The 20,856-nt window shown below is 50.7% G+C and overlaps 9 protein-coding genes across 9 annotated transcripts; 7 read left to right on the plus strand and 2 right to left on the minus strand.

Moving 5' to 3' along the window:
* Nucleotides 1-106: 106 nt before the first annotated feature.
* Nucleotides 107-1,884, minus strand: ASPSYDRAFT_93004 (putative choline transport protein; the record flags this gene model as incomplete). The annotated part of the gene is made up of 3 exons (XM_040852766.1): nucleotides 107-966; nucleotides 1,017-1,660; nucleotides 1,736-1,884. 3 exons carry the CDS (start codon nucleotides 1,882-1,884, stop codon nucleotides 107-109), a joined length of 1,653 nt encoding a protein of 550 aa, XP_040698777.1.
* Nucleotides 1,885-2,271: 387 nt separating this feature from the next.
* Nucleotides 2,272-4,074, plus strand: ASPSYDRAFT_49124 (uncharacterized protein). Its single transcript, XM_040847781.1, has 4 exons — nucleotides 2,272-2,613; nucleotides 2,662-2,705; nucleotides 2,759-2,787; nucleotides 2,839-4,074. Exons 1-4 carry the CDS (start codon nucleotides 2,525-2,527, stop codon nucleotides 3,925-3,927), a joined length of 1,251 nt encoding a protein of 416 aa, XP_040698778.1. The 5' UTR covers nucleotides 2,272-2,524; the 3' UTR covers nucleotides 3,928-4,074.
* A 2,342-nt stretch (nucleotides 4,075-6,416) lies between these two features.
* ASPSYDRAFT_159474 (nitronate monooxygenase) lies at nucleotides 6,417-7,529 on the plus strand (the record flags this gene model as incomplete). Its single annotated transcript, XM_040842830.1, has 1 exon — nucleotides 6,417-7,529. The coding sequence occupies one exon, from the start codon at nucleotides 6,417-6,419 to the stop codon at nucleotides 7,527-7,529; it is 1,113 nt and encodes a 370-aa protein (XP_040698779.1).
* A 548-nt stretch (nucleotides 7,530-8,077) lies between these two features.
* On the plus strand, nucleotides 8,078-9,004 carry ASPSYDRAFT_49129 (uncharacterized protein). The gene has a single exon (XM_040847782.1). It carries the CDS (start codon nucleotides 8,094-8,096, stop codon nucleotides 8,931-8,933), a length of 840 nt encoding a protein of 279 aa, XP_040698780.1. The 5' UTR covers nucleotides 8,078-8,093; the 3' UTR covers nucleotides 8,934-9,004.
* A 410-nt stretch (nucleotides 9,005-9,414) lies between these two features.
* ASPSYDRAFT_49130 (uncharacterized protein) lies at nucleotides 9,415-10,162 on the plus strand. The gene has a single exon (XM_040847783.1). The coding sequence runs from the start codon at nucleotides 9,515-9,517 to the stop codon at nucleotides 10,046-10,048; it is 534 nt and encodes a 177-aa protein (XP_040698781.1). The 5' UTR covers nucleotides 9,415-9,514; the 3' UTR covers nucleotides 10,049-10,162.
* A 1,249-nt stretch (nucleotides 10,163-11,411) lies between these two features.
* On the plus strand, nucleotides 11,412-14,087 carry ASPSYDRAFT_158802 (uncharacterized protein; the record flags this gene model as incomplete). The annotated part of the gene is made up of 8 exons (XM_040842760.1): nucleotides 11,412-11,483; nucleotides 11,542-11,913; nucleotides 11,985-12,214; nucleotides 12,279-12,502; nucleotides 12,582-12,927; nucleotides 12,989-13,535; nucleotides 13,604-13,682; nucleotides 13,747-14,087. 8 exons carry the CDS (start codon nucleotides 11,412-11,414, stop codon nucleotides 14,085-14,087), a joined length of 2,211 nt encoding a protein of 736 aa, XP_040698782.1.
* Nucleotides 14,088-14,605: 518 nt separating this feature from the next.
* Nucleotides 14,606-15,508, plus strand: ASPSYDRAFT_158944 (alpha/beta hydrolase; the record flags this gene model as incomplete). Its single annotated transcript, XM_040842774.1, has 1 exon — nucleotides 14,606-15,508. The coding sequence occupies one exon, from the start codon at nucleotides 14,606-14,608 to the stop codon at nucleotides 15,506-15,508; it is 903 nt and encodes a 300-aa protein (XP_040698783.1).
* An 861-nt stretch (nucleotides 15,509-16,369) lies between these two features.
* Nucleotides 16,370-17,702, plus strand: ASPSYDRAFT_34796 (DUF3712 domain-containing protein; the record flags this gene model as incomplete). Its single annotated transcript, XM_040845282.1, has 4 exons — nucleotides 16,370-16,623; nucleotides 16,677-17,098; nucleotides 17,164-17,288; nucleotides 17,346-17,702. 4 exons carry the CDS (start codon nucleotides 16,370-16,372, stop codon nucleotides 17,700-17,702), a joined length of 1,158 nt encoding a protein of 385 aa, XP_040698784.1.
* Nucleotides 17,703-18,057: 355 nt separating this feature from the next.
* Nucleotides 18,058-19,445, minus strand: ASPSYDRAFT_1160139 (putative epsilon-lactone hydrolase; the record flags this gene model as incomplete). The annotated part of the gene is made up of 6 exons (XM_040840073.1): nucleotides 18,058-18,238; nucleotides 18,297-18,880; nucleotides 18,934-19,079; nucleotides 19,135-19,166; nucleotides 19,228-19,313; nucleotides 19,373-19,445. The coding sequence occupies 6 exons, from the start codon at nucleotides 19,443-19,445 to the stop codon at nucleotides 18,095-18,097; spliced, it is 1,065 nt and encodes a 354-aa protein (XP_040698785.1). The 3' UTR covers nucleotides 18,058-18,094.
* Between the last annotated feature and the right edge of the window lie 1,411 nt (nucleotides 19,446-20,856).

The raw sequence follows: 20,856 nt of genomic DNA on the forward strand, positions 1-20,856 counted from the left end.
ATGCAAGCCCCCCACATAAATGTATCGTGAAAGGAAAGTTTGTTTTTTTCGTACACGGGGTAGACGTCAGTAGCAGACATAAATAATAACCTTACAAGGCTTTAATTTAATGCATCTCAACAGGCTCCTCACGGTTGACACTGGCAGTCGCACTCGGAAGCTCGCTCTTGGTCTGCACACTCTCGGGCACAACAACGTCCTCACCATGGGCAAGTTTCTCCGCAGCCTCCATGGAATAAATGGGGCCCTTGTAGCGGGTCATACCGCGGATAAGCCACCAGAAGCAGACGATCGTCATGAGACCGACCGTGATGACAGAGGTGTAGTTCATGTTCTGCACAGTGACGGGCAGTGTGAATGGGAAGCAGAAGAAGACGACCGTGACGGCGATATAGACCACCGCGGCGATGTTGACGAACCAGCCGAAGAAACCGCGCATGACGTAGGGACCGGGGACGATGTTCTTGCGGCCGGTTAGGATGTGCGGCACGATTGCGCCGGCGTAGGAGAGCGTGGAGAGCACGATGAAGGAGGAGATGAGGGCCTGGAAGGCGGTTGTGCTTCCGACGTAGATGCAGCCGAGGCAGGTGACCATTGCGGCCATGCCGCAGGTAGCGTTGACGGGGGCGTTGAGGGTAGGGTGGACCTGGGCGAAGAAGGAGGCGAAGGGGGTGGCGTTGTCGCGGGCGAGAGACCACCACATGCGGCCGCCGGTGGTGAGGGTGCCGATTAGGGTTGGGAAGGTGGCCAGGAAGAGCAGGGCGATGAGGCCGACGGCGCCGGGGACCGAGCCCGTGGCCTGCAGGTAGATCTCGGCGATGGGGAAGTAGCCGATGCTGGTGTCGAAGACCTTGTCGATGTCTTGGATGCTGTAGAAGAGGGCGATGAGGTAGAGGAACGCTGTCAGGAATGCTGTCAAGAGCTGCAGCATGATGCCCTGCGGGACCTTGCGCTCGGGTTGGGGGACTAAGGTTGTCAGTAAAAACCAGTATATGGGAATGCTTTAAATGACTTACCCTCTTCAGACAAGTGACTGATGCAGTCGGGAGTGCCGACAGCAAAGGCAGCGTTCAAAAGACCGCTCAGGAAGCAGATGCCATCGGACCAGCCGGGGGCCCCGTCGCCAGTCATGTTGTAGTAGGTTCTCCAGACCATCGCGTTGCTGGCATGGTGGCCGCGCGGCATGACAGCCAGGACAATGATCGTGATGAAGAGGCCTCCCATGGACAAGGTGAACGCAATGCGGTTCAGCATGGGCAGGAATTTGTTTCCGCAGCAGACAATGGCCGTGCACATCCAGAGGACAATCTGGAAGACGATGAACGGCTGCCAGCTTTGCCATTGGGTGCCCGGGTTGCGCAGAATGTACATGGCGACAGCCTCGTTGCCCAGGATAGAGCTCATGGAAGAGGCCGACAGCAGCCAGGCGCAGGCGTTGAGATATCCAGTGAAGAAGCCAGCAGCGCGGCCATACTTGCCCCCCACGACGGACGACCAGTGGTAGACGCCGCCGGCAGAGGGGATGGCAGAGGCCAGCTCGGACAGCGACAGCGAGATGAAGCCGTAGAAAATGGTGACGACAATGAGGCCGTACAGCACTGCCATGGGCCCGCCATTGTATAGAGCAGTGACGATGGTGCCTCCGGTGGCGGCCCAGGAACTATTGGAACAGGTCAGGATCGACGCCCCGAAATACTCAAACAATCACAATGTGACCAGGGTGCAGCAAACTCACTTGGCGATGATAATCCCCAGACTCGTCAGACTGAACAGGCCGAAGCCTCTGACCAGCTCCTGCTTGTGGCCGAGCGCAGCCTCCAGGCGGACGGCGTCGACCTGGACGACCTCGTCCTTGGGTGCGGGAAGGCCGCTGTTCTCAGGCATCTTGGGTGATGGATGGACCAGCGGTTCGAGGGAGAGCGAGGTTGAAAAAGAAAAGAAAAAAAGAAGAGAAAAGAAAGAAAACCGCGTGGCAGTGGAATATTCAGGGGAGCAGCATTAGCTAAAACAAAAGAGGTGCAGAGCTAGCGTTGATGCATCCCACGAGGTGCTCGATTCCACGAAGGCAAGGAGGTCCTCGCTGCACGCTGAGTGGCCAGTGACTGCAGTGGCACTGCACTGCAGAGACTGAGCACTGGACTGACTTGCTGGTTGTTGCTTGTCACGACCCACTGGGAACAGGCCCACCAGCCCACCAGCCCACCATGCAAAGTTTAATCTCTGGACAAGCCTGAGCCAGCTTGGGCCGGCCTGGGCAGACCCGAACATGCATTATTGGCGTCGCCTAATTATTGGCCCCCGGCAATTTCGTGCGATATGCGCCCTGTGCGACGGCTTGCTTTTTTAAGCGGCTTGCTTTTTAAGCCCGGTGCCCCTCGGAGCCCTAACAACAGTCGACACCCCGACAAGTTACAGCCCGACAGAGAGTCCGGCTTTCAAGACGGTTAGCACTTTGCTTTCCTGGACTGTGCTCTGAGATTGACGTGCTGCATATCGATGCTGCTCTGAAGATCTCGCCCTGGCCATGGGGGACGTCTCACCCTCCCCGCACCAGCTCCTGGTAGAGGCGGTTATCTTTTGGAGCATTGGAGTGGTTATCTTCATCGGGCGAATGTATGCTCTTCACTTACTGATTGAGAAACCAGCGCTGACATTGCATAGCGTCGCTCGATGCATCTCCAATGGAGGCATCCGCAATCTGCAGGGTGAGTATCTGGATGTTTTCAGGAAGAGTATGCACGCAGCTAACAAATTGCAGTGGATGACTATATCATGACCTTTACCTTTGTACGACCTCCCGACCTCACTATTGACTCGCGGTAAAACTGACTGGTGCAGCTCGTATACACAACCCTCCTCATCCTCATCCGCGTCTCCGCCGAATATGCAACAAACCTATACCCCGAATGGGAAAGCGAGCGCATCCTCTCCGACCCCGAGGAGGTCTCCAAGCGCATCTACGGCAGCAAGATCGTCATCGGCCTCGAGCAGATGATGCTGGTGTCAACCTGGGGCGTCAAGACCTGCCTGGTGACCATCTACTGGAAGCTCACGCAACGACTGCGCTGGCACCTGTTCGTCCAGATCCTGGCCGGCTACGTCGCTCTCGGCTTCGTCGTAATCGAAATCACCTACTTCGCCGTCTACTGCCGGCCCTTCTCGCAGTACTGGGCGATGCCCGTCGAGAACCAGCAATGCGCCAGCTACCAGCACTACTCGATCACGCAGGCCGTCTTCAACATCTCGTCGGACGCCCTCATGCTCATCATCCCGATCCCGCTGCTCAAGGGCGCCCAGATGCCCATCCGCAAGAAACTGCTGCTCATCGGCGTCCTGGGTCTCGGTGTCTTCGTCATCATCGCCGCCATCCTCAATAAATACTTCAACTTCCACTCCCCGGACACCACCATCTACCAGCTGTGGTACATCCGCGAGGCCTCCACCGCCATCTACGTCGCCAACCTCATGTGCTGGTGGCCCCTGATGCGCCGCATCTTCGGCAGCATGCTCTCGCAGTACAGCGGGCGCTACCGCACCGACCAGTACGATCCATACTACGGCAACCCGTCGCGGGCCTCGGGTGGCTTGTCGCAAGTCCTCGGTGGCTCTCGCCCGGGGACGGGCAATGTCACGCAGACGTCAACAACAACCGCAACAGCCGGCGGCAGCAAGGGAGGCCGTCGGTGGTGGCATGGAGGGGGAAGAAGAAGCCGAGGGAGATCACGAACCCCGGCGGATTCCAAGGGCATGGTGATGAACTTGACGACATCGACGAGTCAAGAGGCGATCAATCCGTCCGTGCCCAACACACCGGGCAGCGGGGACTCGAACTCCGGGTCGAACTCGAATGTACCGCTGGAGATTTGGCGCAAGGTGGAGGTGAATGTGGAACAGAATCGCAGTCCGGATCCGGAAGCGCATCCTTAGCTGGGCTGTCCGTGGTTCAGTTACAACTTACAACTTACGACTAATACGATGCTCAGTTTTGTTAGCCTGTGTTATTAATTATTAACCTATTATTATACCTACTAGATTAGACTAGACTTGAATGTTCTTTTTTTTTTTTTTTTTTTTCTCTTTTTTTCTCTGTCCTGTTCCTGGCCTGAGACAATGAATTCAGCCAGCCAACCACGCTCTATGGAGACCAAGATAAGCCAGGCTTCACGTCAGACCAATAACGAAGGAATAATAAAGATCGGCGCTGTGGACCCCATGTGGTCAGATTGTCGGGCTCGGAGGAACATTCCAGAGCAGACGGCCCTCCGATCTTCGCCGCGTCCCAGGGTTCCTTGCTTGCGTGACGCAGCGGCTGACTGGTTGGCGGTTCACAATCAGACCCTCTGACGTGGCGACTGGCGAGATTGCCGACCGGCGAACGCTGCACTGAGCTGACCTGCGAACTCTAAGTCTCTAAGTCTGGAAGTTTCGGAGTGTGCCAACTGTGCCAGATACATTAAGATTCAGTCGATGTGGGCCGTGGAGTGATTTACGCGATACCAGGCAAAGGCCGATGAATCGGATATTCCGACTGTCGTCTGTGCCTGAGAGCCGAACGGGCCTCCTGCTGGACAGCCCGTGTTCGTCTGTCAAAGGGACAAGATTGGACTTAGTATTATTGACATTGATGTGGTGCGGTGTTTACTGTATACCCGAAATGCCTCCGAAGCTACCGCATTCTCCTACGTAGTAATTTCAAGGGTAATCCTGGGCTCTCGGCAGTTGTGCTCATTGGTCTGGGGCCGGCCTTGCTTACTCTGCATCTGCGGCTTTTTCGTTCGTCGTCCTTCGTGGGAGTCCCAGTTACCTGGCTCAGCAGTTGCAGGCTGTAGCCACCACAGGAGCACTAAGGACACCCACATGTTCCGGTTCCTGTAATCAATCTCGCATTCTCATTTCTCGATATTAAGCCGGGCCCCCATCCGAAATCGAATTACATAAGTTGGCAGTCCAGTTTCCAGCAAAGACATGGATCTGGATCAGGAGAGCCGGCCCACTTGAAGCTCAAGGGTTTCAATCTCAGCTGTCGCTGGCACGCCACAGCCACGGCCTCCACCAAACCCGAGGACTGAGCGGCGTGATCGGGAGAATAGGAACAGGAATACCCGACCATTAACATCGCTTAATATAGCCTTAATATAGCCATGGTGCCTGGTGGCTGTGTACGGAGTATACACTCTGGATCTGGAAGGAGTCCTCTCGGACCCTCCGAAGAACTGCGTCGGACAATCCTGACGGTGGAGTGAGTATTTGAGTTTGGCCTCCCACACGTGTTGGTCTGTTGGAGAAGAAACGAGGAACTCGAGTCAAGACAGAACGTGCTGCCGTGCAAAAAAGGCTAAATGACGATCGGTGCGGCAGAACCGGGGAAGGACTGGACTTGGATTGTTCCTTGACTGCCCTGTTGCGCGTGCGATCGGAGGTTTGGCTGGATGGGGCTGATCTGCGCTGAGCCAACACATGTTTGCAGCAGAATGCAGTAAATGCAGGCCCAGTCTGGTTGGGTCAGGTACGGACTTTGAATACTCCGTCCAGATCGGACGAGATTCGGTGTCATTGATAATTGACTCGGAATTGAGTTCTGAGGATAGCCGACTGCGCGGGGTTTAATGAGGATTGACCTGTCAGCGTCTTCAGAGTTCAGTCTTCAGTCTTGGTCTTGGTCTTAGTCGTCAGACTCCTTGTCACTGTCATTCTCATGTCAGACAGAGTTTAATAATTTAATCCTGCTGCTCCTGCGTTTCATTCCGATCGGATATCGAGTCAGTTTTGAAAGGTCAATGCTGCTGCAATAACCTTATCGATGCAACCTGATCGTGAACACTTCCGCTTCGGGACTGGATGCATGACGTCATGAACTGTCCCCAAGGTTGTGCGGGATAATTATATTCTGCCAAGCAACTACTAATCAGACCATATTTATAGTACTGTTGTATTTGTGCAGTTCTGCGCTGTGTTCCCTTGCTGCAAATACATATATTTGTACTAGATGTACCACGAACAACCATCCATACTGACTAGCTTGTGCTGGAATAAACCACTGCTTTAAGTAACCCAGTGTGAATATAAATATTCCTACTTGGATACATATCCTGCAGTCGACAGTGTACTGGGTCATGCGGATAGATCCGGCAATGCGCAGTGCATCACCCCACTTGCTATGATATCTCATTTCTATACCGAGTGACTGCAGACTTACAGAGTAATCTAGAGTATCTCTACATAGCCAGTTCTACAGCAGTTGCAGGCTTCCACGATGGTGTCCAGATACCGCAGTTCCCGCAATATCCGCAGGCCCCTCTTCACATGAACGCATCACCGCATCACCGCGTCACATCACTCCCTTGACTCACTCATACAGCAATCATTATTCTACTCTCTACAAATTAACTCACCAGTATACGGATACTGACATCAAAATGCCAATCACCCAGCTATCCAAACCCCTCGCCCAGAGGTATCCCTGGGCAAAAGCACCCCTCATCGTCAGCGCCCCAATGCGCGTCTTCTCGGGCCCCGAACTCGCCGTCTCCGTCTCCCACGCCGGCGGCCTAGGCTTTCTCGGCCCTAGGGTCAAAACTCAGGATACACTCAGCGACCTCGAGAAATCCACCCAGTTACTCAGGAACCTGCAACCACCGCCTCCGGTGGGAAACAAAGTAACTACCCTCCCCATCGGCGTCGGCTTCCAGCTGTGGAGCGACGACATCGACACCGCCGTCTCCGCGGTGGAACAGTATAAACCTTGTGCTGTGTGGCTATACGCCCCATCCAACGGCCAAACAGGTATAAACACCTGGTCGCGTCGCATCAGGGCCGTTTCCCCCGAGACGCAGATCTGGGTCCAGATCGGGACGGTGCGGGAGGCCGAGAGTCTGGTTGCGGAAGGTTGCTCTGAGCGGCCAGTTGATGTTATTGTGGTTCAGGGCTCTGAGTCTGGCGGGCATGGACGGGCGAAGGATGGGATGGGACTGATGGCGTTGTTTCCGGAGGTGGAGGATGTTCTTTCTTCTTCTTCTTCTGCTGCTGGTGGTGGTGGTGCTGCTGGTGGAAGGATACCGCTCTTTGCGGCCGGGGGAATTGCGGATGACCGTGGAGCTCTCGGTGCTATTGCGCTCGGGGCAGATGGGGTCGTTATGGGGACGCGGTTCCTGGCGAGCACGGAGGCGCGCATTAGCGATGGGTATCGGAACGAGATTGTGCGTGCTAGGGACGGTGCGACGAGTACGACGCGGACGCTGCTGTATAACCACCTGCGAGGGACGTATGGGTGGGCCGAGGAGTATAGTCCGCGGACGATCATCAACCGGTCGTTTGTGGAGGAACAGGAAGGGAAACCGTTTGAGGAGTTGAAGCGGTTGCATGATGAGGCGTTGACGAAGGGGGATGAGGGCTGGGGGGTTGAGGGGAGGCTTGCTACTTATGCGGGGGCGGCGGTTGGGTTGATTCATGGGGTTAAGAATGCTGGGGACATTGTGAGGGAGTGTCGAGAGGGTGTTGCGAGGAGATTTGCGGCTTTGGGTGATGCGTAGAGATATTGCGATCTGGTACGCTGTGAATCAGTTGATATGATGTCAAGGTACGAGAGCCTCTGTTTGCTAGAGGGGCACCTTCTTTCATCAATGTAGGACATGCCAGCTCGCTTAGACTGAGCTTACCTCTTTTCAGACATAAATATGGTGTTCTGGAATATCTAAAGAAGCCTCATTCACTTCTTGTTTTTCTCTCCATCACTGCGTTAGTGACTATCTTGAATATCCCGCACCAGCAAGAACCACATAGCGAGCACATAGAAACACTCCTACAGACTCGTTTACTGTCTCAGAAACGAACTGTCGCAATATTTATTTTGACGAACGAAACCACCGTCTACTCAACGGTCACCTCTACGCCCCTGCCTGATACCAACCCACCAACGTGAACCAGTCATTATCCACCACGCAATCATGTCTTCGCAAAAGGACCGGATTTTCGAACTTAGAATGCCTAGAGTGCTTCAGCGACACTCCAGCGCGCCTCGGCAAAATTCCAGCATGGCCCAGGAAGACGCGAGGTCGCCTCATCAACACCCCAACATGGCACAGCAGCATCCCAGCATGGCCCAGGAATATACCAGCATGGATCACCAACAATACGGCATGGCACCGCAGCACCCCGGCGTGGCTCAGCCGCACCACAGCATGTCTCAGCAGCACCCCAGCATGGCCCAGCAGCACCCCAGCATGGCACAAGAAGACACTAGCATGGCTCACCAACAATACGGCATGGCTCACCAGCACCCTAGCATGGCACAAAAACTCCCCAGCATGGCTCAGGATTACACCAGAATGGGGCAGCAGCACCCCACGTCTGGACTACAGGCCTACCCCCCGGGCTTCTTCAGAGGCCCCTCCGGCAGTCCACTGCACTACGTGCATTACTATACCGACGGCCAATGTCGAAGCGACGGCCCGGTCACGATCGGAGTCGCAGCGGCAGTGCGCGACAACACGGTCGGCGAATCGTTCGAAGTCCGGGGCGTGCTTCAACACCCGGAGGCACATCCAACAGAAATGCGAGCGAAGTTGGCCGCGATCGTGCTTGCGCTTGAGAACGCAGTGAAGAGGCGCGACGAGCTGGCGCCGAGCGCGGCGCCGGGGACGGCGTTGCTGCGGCTCTATATCCACACGGATTCGATGGATGCGGTTCAGTTGATCAAGCACTGGCTTGAGCTGTGGGACCGTCCTGACGTGAAGGACTCGTGGGGCCGTGGACTTGGGAATAAGGACCTTTTGGAGCGGGCAGAGGCCGCACACGCGGAGCTGTGTCAGTCGGGGACAGTGGAGTATATGTGCGCTTATCGAGGGGAGAATGCGAGGGCTTCTGAGGTGTGCCATGAGCTCTTTGATTTGGCAACGGGAAGCTGGAACTCTAAAACGTCGGTGCTCTTGATATGATATCAGCCCACCCAGGTCACTATGCAGTTTTAGCCAGCTGGCTTGCTTATGGACGCCGGCTTGACTAGGGCTGGCAGCGTGCAATTAGTGTCTCATGGACTTGATTTCATCACTTTCAATCGCCTGGTTCAACTATAATATGGACTATATGTGTACTTATTAAGGAGAGAATTCAAGGGCTTCTAAGATATGCCATAAGCTCTTTAATTTAATATCTAAATAGTAAAGATAGGAAGGTAGAACTCTATAGTAACAGTACTTATAATATAAGATCAGCCCACCTAGGTTACTACGCAGTTCAGCCAGCTAGATTTCAACTAATAGATTGCGGTGACTGAGAGAGACACGTACCCATGGTAGACTGGCGACTGCCTATTGAGTGCCATTCTGTGGCATGGAAGTCACGACTGGCCGGCACAAGAGATAAATAGTCTGACAGACAGGAACCCTGGATGTCTCTCAATTCAGACATATCCATCGTTAATCAGCAGTCTTTACACCAAATAGTTATACCATTCAGTCTTTAAATATCTCAAACGCCCGCTGCCTGACTCTCTACACCCACTCCTCGCTCCAGCAAGATGGTCTACAGGATGCGCATCTTCGCCTGCGGCAGGTGTCGATACGCCGGCACTGAAAACGCAATCGCCGCTGCTTCGATAGTCCACGTCTACCCAAACAGATCCATCGCCGAACGCACATGGCCGATAAGCACAGATTATCCACACTCAAGGGAACGCGCCGAGCTCGCGTCGTTGGTGTCTGCACTAATTTACGCCCTAGAGCGGATGGCCGGGTTACAACCGGGGATCAGAGCAGATGTGCGGATCTACTCGGACTCGAATTTCGTCGGTGACTGTATGAACCGCTTCGACCAGTTGCGAAACCAATATGCGGCTACTGAAGAGCTGGGGCAGCGTGTTTGCGAAGCCCTTGTCAATGAACTGATCTCGTTGGATAACCGGATACGGGCGGCTGCATCCCTGCGATTTGTGAGGGTTCCAGTGGGGGGGAATAGTCCTGCTGAGCGATTCTGCCACGAGTTCTTGGACGGCGGAGGCCAGCATGTCATCGCCAGTCAAGTATATGAACCCCAGTGGCGACTCGAGAACTGAATTACTAGTTTAATCGTGATTAGATTATTAGTACTGCTAGCTAGCGTTGTTGTACATTACGATAGCCATATTATAGTTGAACCAGGGGATTGAATGTGATGATATCAAGTCCACGAGATATTGCAGTGGGTTGACAAGGTAATACAAACCATTGCAAGGCCAACAAGAATATATTCGACACAGACAATAGGGGATAATTTTAATTTGCCAAAAAAAAAGGGAGGGGGGGGGGGTTATACCAATGCAAGAGTTGGCATAATGTAGAGGCTAGCATGAGAATTGGCAAAATAGAGCCCTGGGTCCCAGGCCGTGTATAATCTGGGTAGGCCAGCTAGTAGCCACGACACTAGCCGAGTTCCAAGCATGCTATCCCCTTTTGTGATCGTTGAACTAGCTTTCGTTTTGAAGAGCAGAGTACTACGAAGAAATTCCATTTGACAAAGAACTTGCGAAAGCGTTATAGGAAAGCACAGTGAGTTCTATGGTTTGATCAAGGCCGAAACGCTCCTGCGTGAGCGACGTGTGGACTCTTATTGCATCTTTACTCGTAGCGGTGTTTCAATATTATTCTCAATACATTGGTGTAGGAGACAAGCACCATGGGTGGCAAAGCAGATCCTTTGGTCTCAGAATGTGCATTATCCGGGGCAGGCCAATGAAAATTGCAAGAACCTGCATGCAGCAATGAGAGTTATTTACAGCACTGATAAGGTGGGTTATGTCGAGTCGACCAGGCCTTCGTTGCATTAACTATCTACCTCTTGAGGCATACGGAGTAGATCCCAATGCCAAGGTAGTCGGCCCGACTCAGAATCCATATATAGCCCTGGTTCGGCCCGAATGCGGACGCGTATTGACGTCAACGTTCCAGGCGAACTGTGGTCGTCTAAAGTACTCTGTAATCCAATGGGCCGAAAACCTCGGTAACAGTCAAATACAGTAGTATCAACTTGATTATTCGCAGTCTGGGGCATGGTTCAACAGTAAGAGAAACACGTCGCTTCGAGCCCGCGCATGACTCCGGGGAATGATTGGGGCCTGGTGCCATCTCTAAGCTGTCATTTTTCAGAGTGTGCTGTTGCAGCATGTCTAACGCACTTCGAATCAATTTGAAGTGAAATTTCTTGATTATCGGATATGGTGAGCAACAAAAAACAACGCAGGCTGAATCTCATTTGGAGAGTCTATCAGCCATGATAATGATGCTTGATGTTATCAGTTTGGTTGCTAATATTCGCATCAGGAAATGAAGTCATCGGTATATAACGGTGAAATACGCAGTGAAGAGAGTCAGCAATTCCGCCCAACTCCGTGTGACAGAATAATACCGAATCCATGCGATCTGTTCACGCAACGACAGACCATGAACGGTTTTGGGTGTCGAGGCAGAGACGATAAATCTGTGACTGCATGTTTGCGGTGTCGAGAGCAGAAGGTAGCTACATGGCTCTAGCGTGTATATACCACCTTTGCTGAAAATGCGTTACTCCCAGCTTAAGTGTAGCCGCGAACGTCCCGCATGTGCTCGGTGCGAGCGACTCAACGGGATATGCTCTTACCCAATTCCTCCAAATCGCCGGGGACCACGGACGCACCGTGGCCCCCGCCTTCTGAATAAGACAGCTGAACGTAGTCGGGGACAGACTCGCCCCCGTCTAACTGCCATTCAGCAACCTTACAACGAGCCGTTGTCGCAACAGACGTCGACCATTGAGGCACAGAGGCTCAGTGCTATCTCGCGACGTCCGATGACGAGTCTCATTGGCTCTAATGACATTATTGGAAGAAATGCACACCATTATAGCGGCCCTGAAGTGGATGGTGCATCTGCAGCGCTACCCACAGAAGGTTCCGTATTGTCCGAAGTACGCACTCCTGCACGGATCCCGCGCTGTCAGAAGGATTCTTAGATTGATGACTGACTGGCTGCGCATAGTCTTACCCAAATCAGCTACGCACGATGAGCTCAATTGCGACAGAACCGCCAAGTATGTCAGACCAGCCACCGTTACCACCAACTGCGCTTGGTCTTTCCTTACTGGAATTATACTTTACACGCGTATATAACGCATCTTTACTGTTTTATAGACCTGTTCTCTTGCAACAGTATATTGAAGGGGAACTCCATGGCGCTCTTGTTAGAGCTTTATTTGCGTTGGCAACCCTGTATGGCGCAACTCATGTCACCGCCGCTTTCTACTAGACAATTCCGCTAACATGCTGTGCTAAGGTTTCTTCAGCCGAGCGTTTCAGACAACGAAAAGGATGGATATGCGGAATTAAAGATTCTCAACATATACCACTCTTCCGGCCTCCCGTGGGCAAAAACGGCATTAAAAGAGGCCACAACTTTGGTCGTGGACAGTCCATCCCTCATGATAATTCAAACGCTGGAGTGCCTTCAACTCTATTGGTTTGGTATTGGTCAGCCGCACCGAGGCAATCTATGTCTTGGTAAGTTCCTGTGTCTATGGCCGATCATGACTCACATAAGGATGGGTACCTAGGAATGTTGTTTTTAACGAGTCTCCAGCATTGGCCTACCGTGCCTGCCACCTCCTTGGCTATAGTAAGAAGCTCCCGAATAGGATAAATGATTCTGATACATCTCTCGAGTCTGAGCTTGGCCGTCGATGCTTTTGGGCTTGCTGGACATCTACATGCACTGTCATGGAGCCAGAGCCGTACATCAAAGAGTCCTGGCAGGAAGTGGCCATGGTGCCGCTTCCAGGCCTTATTCACAATATGTCATCAGGGTGCAGGGTAACTCTTGGCGAGAGAATGGATGGGGACTGGCATTCCAGCGTTCTGGCACCTAGAAGAAGAATCCATACTTCTTCTGGGGCTGCAGCGCTCTTAATGAAAATGGTGGGTGTGTGGTAAGTGCATGTGTTCCACCTGAGTTAAATGCGAGGCGATCATTTAACAATGATGTTTCAGGGCAAAAATTCAGCTTTTATGCAAAGATAATACTGTTTCTCCTATTGCTAAAAATTTCGACGTGGGGGAGAGACTATCCCATTTGGCAGCCTCACTGTTTGACGCTGCCGGGCCCCTTAGGGAAACTTGTCATGACAGCAATAGGCTTATACTCCTCGTACACGATTCTCTTTATCATCAGTGCCAAATCAGCGTAAATTCGATGGTTGCACCTGTGTTTTCGAATATCCCGAGTGACTGGAATATAGACCCTGTTAGGCAGAAAAAAAGCGCAGCAACGGTTGCAAAACATGCAGACCTATTTCGACGTCTATTAGAACCCTATTTCAGTGGTCAATGTCATGTCTCGTTTCTACCCCCTCTTGTTGGTTATGGTGCTTTTGTTGTGGGCATTGTCCTTCTTGCCATGGAAATTCCGTGCCCAGACAGAGAAACGAATGCATTTCACGCGGAAGCGGCTGAGGTGGGCTGCAGGTTAACTGCTGCGAAATCAATCTTGGATCTATTGGATTATCTTCGAGTCTATTGGAAGGCTTTACAACGTCCAGTAGGTGATACTCTTTTTGTCTTTTCCTTTCCCGCGTGTATGCGACATCATCGTTTGACAATATACAGTGGGAAATTCTGCATGCAGCTTTGCAAACAGACCTTTCGAAGCACTTAAGACAACCTAGGCCAGCAGATATCTGGAAGAGTACGTCGATTCTATGCACTCTTGGATCAGAAGAATAACTATAGATAACCTAATGCGATTTCAGACCATCTACCCGCACAACCCAATTACTCCGAACATTTCGAGAAACCCGCAACATATAATCAGACCACAGATATCTCGAATAAACAACTACAGGCCTTGGTGGATGGGGAGGCCGTAGAAGACGATTTAGAAGCCCAGCACAGCTCCCATCTCGCTAATACCAACGACAGTGAGTTTGAGGCAACAAGTGAGATAGGAACAAACGACCCGTTAATCAGCCAGATCCATCTACCATCTAACAATGACTGGTACGGCTTGTCTTTCGCGGAATCTGGGGTTGAGCTTTTTTCTGGGCTAGAGCCCGTCTCTCTTTTCCAACAAGGCTGGCAGGCATTTGGCTAGTTGCTTGCTGCTCGCAGATACTGTATGGAAAAATAATGAGCCATCTTATACTTGGAGAATATTTCCTGAACTAAGCCTTATTCCTGGACTTGCATAGAGCGTAGAAAGTAGAACTGAACCTAAATCCTGGGGTGATGTAATGTGATATCAAAGTCCAGCATGTACCCATCATCACAGCGCGCAACGTGTCTAATCAGAGGCCCTGGTGTCGTAGAATGCTGGTTCCACAGATGAGCGGCTGCCTGTACTTTCACGTTTTACACCCAGGCTCGTGTAGCAAGTTGTCCGACTTTCTGACCTCTTGAGCTTCACTTCCGAACCGGACCGAATCAGGCCAAACTGGGCCGAATAAGACCCCCCCCTCCTTTCCAAACAAACCTAAACCGACCACAGCAAAAGAGAAACCATGATATTAAAGAGGAGGAAGTATGTACAGCACTCTCAATAGAAAGTGAATATCTTCTTCTACCTCTCAGCCCAAGTCATTGGCCACTTCCATTCCCAAGCTTTTATACACGATGCAATTGAACGTTAACTTTCCCAGCGATGGAGAAACCATTGCCGGTGTCCTCTTCCGTCCCGATCATGCCCAGGATAGGTTGCCGACGGTGATCTGCGCTGGCGGATGGTGCTATACAAAAGAAATAGTCCTTCCGCACGTCGCAAGTATTGTCAATGAGGGAACAGTGCAAGTTCTTGCCTTCGATTATGTCGGGTTCGGTGAGAGCTCAGGCCCGCGCCGCCAGCATCTGGATCCCTGGCAGCAGATTTCGGATTATCGCAACGCATTGACTTACGCTGAGAGCCGAGACGACGTTGATGCATCACGTCTAGGCTGCCTGGGAATCTCTTACAGTGGTGGCCATGTTCTGATCCTGGCTGCTATTGACCCGCGCATCAAGTCTATTGTCAGCATTGTGCCTGTTGTCGACGGCTACACCAATCTGCGTCGTGCACATGGCGAACGTCGTTTCGCTGACCTCGAAGAAGCTATCCTTAAGGACCGAAGAGTCCGTGTAGCGGGCAAGGAAGGCACAATCGCTATGGCCTCTCGCACTCCATATGATGAGCTTTCTGTGTGGCCCTTCCCCCGTGTGAACGAGGTCTTCACACAAGTTAAGAGCAGCGAGGCCCCGCTACACGAGCATTGGAGCACCATAGAATCCGCAGAATTGCTGTTGAACTACTCGGTTGCACCTTTCCTTCCCCGTGTCATCAACACTAGTGTTATGATGATCGTCGCGGAAGGGGATAATATTACGGCATGGGACTTGGAAGTACAAGCCTTTCACCAGATTCCATCTCCAACAAAGAAAGTCGAGATATTGCCTGGCGTCAGTCACATGAGCTTGTACTCTGATCGCGCAGATACCAACATTGCGGCTGTGCATGCCAGGGATTGGTTCGCGAAAACACTGTAGGAGGCTTCTTCCTAGTGGAGATTGGAGCATTGAAGCAGTTGGCCTCGCATGTTCCTTTCACTGTGTGGCTTGTTCCTACTAAGACAGTTCCCGGTGGCAGAGTAAGAGAGTGTTGCTGTTCAAATCTACTATCAGATGTTTTGGGGATAAATGCTTGAATACATTCGTTTTATTTCCCGTTGCAATATTTCACGGCCCGTCAAGACATTATATTCCTCGAACTTGGTCTTCGCTCAATAGTAAGGTAGCATTTTTTAGTACGTAAATACTTCTAATTCAGTAATTATCTGGGTTTAAAGATGCAAAGAAAGAAATGTCTTGAAAACACCCGTAATTCGCGTCCCGTCCGAACTGACGAGCGTCGGCGGCGTAGGAAATATATGGAGAGCTACGGTTAGGGCTCCCCTGCCCTCCGCCCCCACAGTGCCTCACCTCACCCCAGGAAGATCGTTGCGATGTAGATGAATTTCAACGGAGCTAAAACAAACACAAGTCCGCATTGCCGGTTTGTCTTGATGATGCAAGAAGGGAATCCTGGGGCCATGGTTTCCCACCGAAAGCCCGCGTACGAAAGCACCTGTGCACAGAACAGGAAACTTGACCCGAGACCGCGTGTAAAACAAAGGTTGTGTCCAAGCAATAACCTTGGTTTAAGATTCGGACCGACAAGTACAGGGACACGGGATGAGTTCCTGATCAACAGACTAGATTTAACCTCGGATGCTTGATAATTTGATTTTATAGTCAATTGCATTGCACGAGAGAGCCAGTCTCTAGGAAATCTTAACTGTTACTGAATTGGGGAGAAATACATTTTTTGAGTGAGTTTTATTTTTTTCTTTCTTGTACACGTTGTTTATGATGCGTGAACACTGGGATTTCAGCTCCAAGGTAGCCAATTATACCTTGGGAATTCATCGAGGCCCTCTGCCATCGACGCCAGCAAGCTCTGCCAATAATCCAGATTCGACGGCTTTGAATCAAAGTACCAGAACAATTCCTTTAGAAAAGGTTCAGCAAACACTCTTCCAGAAGCTGCAACAAAATTGGAGACGTTTCTGGTGTTGCTATTTGTTCTGGTGTATTATATCACTGGCCATCTTTTTACCTGTCTTGTATGCCACCACCCCCCCGGATTGATGCACTGCAATGCTAATGTAATTGTTAGCTTTATCATTTGCATTCCTTCGATTGCTCAGACCATTGTCAACAGTTCTTCACTTGAGCTCACTGAGGCGAAAGTGATGCAGCCACGCCCAAGTTCCATTAGGCTTAGCCTCAAGTCTACCCTGAAACTTCCTATAGCGATTCCAGTTACGATTGAGCCGTTTTCGCTGAGTATATTTAATCGTGATATGCCTGGAAACAATACATGGGCCAAGGTTTCTCTCCCACAAACCGATGTCAAGGGCAGTGCAGCAATAGGAATTAGCGACCAGCTTACAGAACTCAACATTCGGCCATGGGTCTATTATCTGCATGGCGCTATTTCCGAGGCCAATACAGTGCTGTCTGTGAAAGGAGCGATCCATTCACTCATAGGAAAGCTCAAGGCACCTATTGTGATTGATAAAGATATCAAGCAGAATGGTATGCATAAGAGATCCTAGGTATCCTATCTGAGTAAAACAAGTTAGCTAATGCATTCAACCTAGCACTGGACAAATTCAATGGATTTGCTATCAATAACTCTACACTAGTACTCCCAGCTCTTGCAGATGGCACCAACCTGATTGCCAACGTGGCACTACCAAACCCGTCGGTGATGACATTAGAAGTTGTATGTATAATATCTATGGGCCCATAGTTTTGGTTTAACGCCGTCCAATATATCTAGGGGACCACACTATTCGACCTGAAAAGTGGCGACCTCCTGATCGGCAACGCTACTATGGACAACCTCGTACTCAGGCCCGGCAACAACTCTAGACCGATACATGGGATTTTAGTTATTCGGAAGTTAATCCAAAATCTTGATCTGGTGTTCAGCTCACAGGATCAGTATTTGAGGAATGGGTACTTGAATCTCACGACCGTTGGAAACTCAGTTATTTACGACGGCGTCGAAGTGCCGTACTATACACAGGTCTTGAAGAACTTGACGCTGACAGCGCAGGTTGAAGTGGGGGAGCTTCTTATAAACACTCTGCGACATGCACTTCACGAGAACACCAATGAGCCGCTGCAAATTTAATAGCCTCCAATAAACGAGATTATGATTGAGTGCTGAAAGCGCAAGAGATAACTGTTATTTTATTTTTTTCTACAGTGCCATGCACAAATGCCCTGCCTACCTCAGACTTTTCCCGGCCTTTTCCCAAACCCTAACCTCCTGTACTTTGTTACTCTTTCAACAAGGCTTTTAGGTGCCGATCTGTCCCGTCACCTTCACAAAATTTACAGCCGGAAATGGTATCACCAAAGGCATATGCCAACAATTTACAGTCTAAGTAGAAGGCGACAGAACTATCCGTATGGTCATGTACATAGAACCCAGAGCTGAACGTGTCGCCGCAAGAGGCAAATGTTACAGCTGATATGGACTGCCCGTAATTTCCGCCATCTGGAGAAAATGAACATGCATGCCTACATACGTAACCTGTCAATAAGCCAGGCCTTCAAAGCGAGACCCTGTTCTGTTTCATGCTTGTCGGCAAACAAAGGCCAAATAAGCGGCGCAATGTGACACTCATTGCGACCGACAATCAAAGTTGTTTCGGATTTCATCTTCTGCAGGTCATTAGCGCTGCCAGTAAGTTGCATCAAAGTTAGATCTCAAATTACATACGCTGAATTTCTTGGACCACGCCTCAATAGAGTCCAGAAGCATCTCAGCTCCCCCCGCAAGAACGAGAGTGTGCTGCACCTGGGCGTCCTGCCACCAGGTTTGGGGCGCTTCGAGTGCTTCAACATAATAGTTCGTGGATCTCCCATGCAAATATTCCTGTTTCCACCGTTCCAGGACTTTCTGGTCGTCAATGTCTCTATGCTCGTTGAGCTTCATGCTAGGCCAGTCCTGGCGGAAGGAAAGCCAAGGCGACAGAAGAACGACGGCTTTGAGTGGAGCACTGATTTTCAAGGCTGGCGCGTCTTCAGATGGATGGGACAGGTGGGACAGAAGTGCAAGACACATATTTGCTCCTGCAGAATCTCCAACAAGGATAATCTCCGAGGGGCTTCGTCCAAGGTCTTCAACGACATACCGTAGGGCTTCTACTGCCTCGCAAAATTGCGTTGGATATGTAGCGTGTGGTGTCAAGGTGTAGGCCACATTGAACCAGCCGGTACTGATATTCTCGTCGGAAAGTGCCCTTGCCACGCTAGGCCAAAACTCGAGATACGGTTCAGTTGCATCCATGGCAAATCCTCCACCTGTGTCACACTGCCCTTAGCACCCTTGTCTGGGGCTCCACTTGAGTGCTTACCGTGAAAGTTGATCACAACGTATTTTGCAGTTGGTGAACCAATCCAGAAGCCTTTCAAGCCGCGCTCATTCGAGACGAGGTTAGGTTTGACTCCAGTATTCTCACAATACTCCAGATAGAGCTGGTCGTAAGACTTGAAAATATATCTATTTCCCCTCGTCAGCGTCGCCACAGCCCTTGAAAATTAGATTATGTACGAACTGGAGCTGTAGCGGGCTGAATCTACTAGTAAGCTGCAGATAATGATAAGCATTCGATTCATCCAAAGTCTTGCTTTCCATAGGAAAATGTTACCTTTTTGACTGTGGCTTGTATTACGTGGTGGTGGTAGCTATCTGCCCCAGAACGACCACGAACGGGACCTAATATAGCAGCAGACACTATTGTTGCCCCTTATGCCATCATTCAAGTAAGCCTCAAGGAAGTGAAGAACATTGACGGGTTGGCTTACCAACGGAGACCCAGCCTAGCCAGATGTCTATCCTTTCCCATATTCCCAACTTATGTTCCATTCTTGACCGTTTGCAATCAGTCCTTGAAGAAATTACGATAACCATTACAAACTCTTTAAATACTTGCTGCGGCTTGAGCATTGAACACACATGCTGCACGGCTTGATTAGTATTCAGGTCTGCTACCGAGGTATAACTGATCATTTGGTTACGGAAAAGCAAGGTTCATGTGAGCCTCGAGGCAAATCTAAACAATACGGGGTTCATACATTCTACCGAGGACGCCCAAAATTATGTTCTTGGACAGTGTCGTGGAGGAGTTTGATATTGCGGCCTAAACCCCTTTTATTCCAACAGCAGTCAGGGTTCGCGCTACTCTCGTATTCAACAATATTTCCCGGTCGATAATATTTCTAGCCACACAAAAATTGCGAAAGTTACATCCAACTTTTTAGGATCCGAAACTAGATCTTCAGTGTGCAAGTCTACAACTTGCTTTAAGGAGACACAGCGTAGGGACGTCTATAGGTTCATCCTGGCTAGTCTCTCCTGTCCCTTATCCGTAAGCAACAATAGTCCATTCACATAGCCGATCACCCAAAGCGCTGGATACCGCCAGTGGAACCACATGGGATGGTCAGAGGCCCCGAACCATCCAAAGTGCCTGTTGAGGTTGTAGCAAAGGTAATTACATGAACCGAGAACCAACAACATCAAGATTCCAGTGAAATGGGCAGCCTTGTTTCCGTAGCAGTGGTCGACAATAAAGGAGTTTATGAGACTACTCATGGTTCCACCCATCCGTAGGGGGCAGAACACAAGCGTCCACATAACCTTGTAGAAGAAGTCCCGGGTGCCAGTATGATGAAGATACCGACGGCAAGGAAGATTATATTGATGAAGAGAGAGTTGAGCCAGAAGAGGAGGAATGGACGGATCTAGATAATACGTCGTTTATGCGCTGTTTTGTACTCGTCTGGCGCAGTGATGATTGGTTGATATTGGGCCATGGTGACGGTAATGAAATAGTATTGAAACTGGGAAAGTTAAGGGTATTGCGCAGAGAAGAATGAGATGTTTATAGAACTTTGAGACGAGGTCATTGTCGCTACTTAAATCGAACCATTACGTCGTCCTCCCTCTCCACTAATTCAGTACCGAATTGATGCATTGGCCGAGGTGACCGAGGTGTGAAGAGTAACCTGGGTAAATGATGAGTGATCTTGTGATTAGTTATTGTTCCAGGAGTCGAGTTTGCGCCAGCTTGATCGAATTGGTTCACGATATCTACCAAGGCCGTCAATGACCTACATTGGCCCTTTATTCGGCAAGAGCTCGTGAAAACCTGAGAACCCATCGTCCGATTATGATGGTCCTTCCCAACTATTCACACTGTAGAGCCTCGGATTAAGGGTAGTTTGGAACATCCGAAAGTGCACCTGGCGAACAATTCCTCCGTACATCTTTGTCC

The sequence above is a fragment of the Aspergillus sydowii genome (assembly GCF_001890705.1).
Source record: "Aspergillus sydowii CBS 593.65 unplaced genomic scaffold ASPSYscaffold_12, whole genome shotgun sequence".
Lineage (NCBI taxonomy): Eukaryota > Fungi > Ascomycota > Eurotiomycetes > Eurotiales > Aspergillaceae > Aspergillus > Aspergillus sydowii.

Excerpts from the sequence above, each read along its gene's own strand:
- ASPSYDRAFT_49129 (XM_040847782.1), top strand. The coding sequence starts at position 8,094 with ATGGCCCAGGAATATACCAGCATGGATCACCAACAATACGGCATGGCA.
- ASPSYDRAFT_49124 (XM_040847781.1), top strand. The coding sequence starts at position 2,525 with ATGGGGGACGTCTCACCCTCCCCGCACCAGCTCCTGGTAGAGGCGGTT. Across the intron at positions 2,706-2,758 it reads AGGCATCCGCAATCTGCAGG|TGGATGACTATATCATGACC; the intron begins GTGAGTATCTGG and ends AACAAATTGCAG. Across the intron at positions 2,788-2,838 it reads ATATCATGACCTTTACCTTT|CTCGTATACACAACCCTCCT; the intron begins GTACGACCTCCC and ends TGACTGGTGCAG.
- ASPSYDRAFT_49130 (XM_040847783.1), top strand. The coding sequence starts at position 9,515 with ATGGTCTACAGGATGCGCATCTTCGCCTGCGGCAGGTGTCGATACGCC.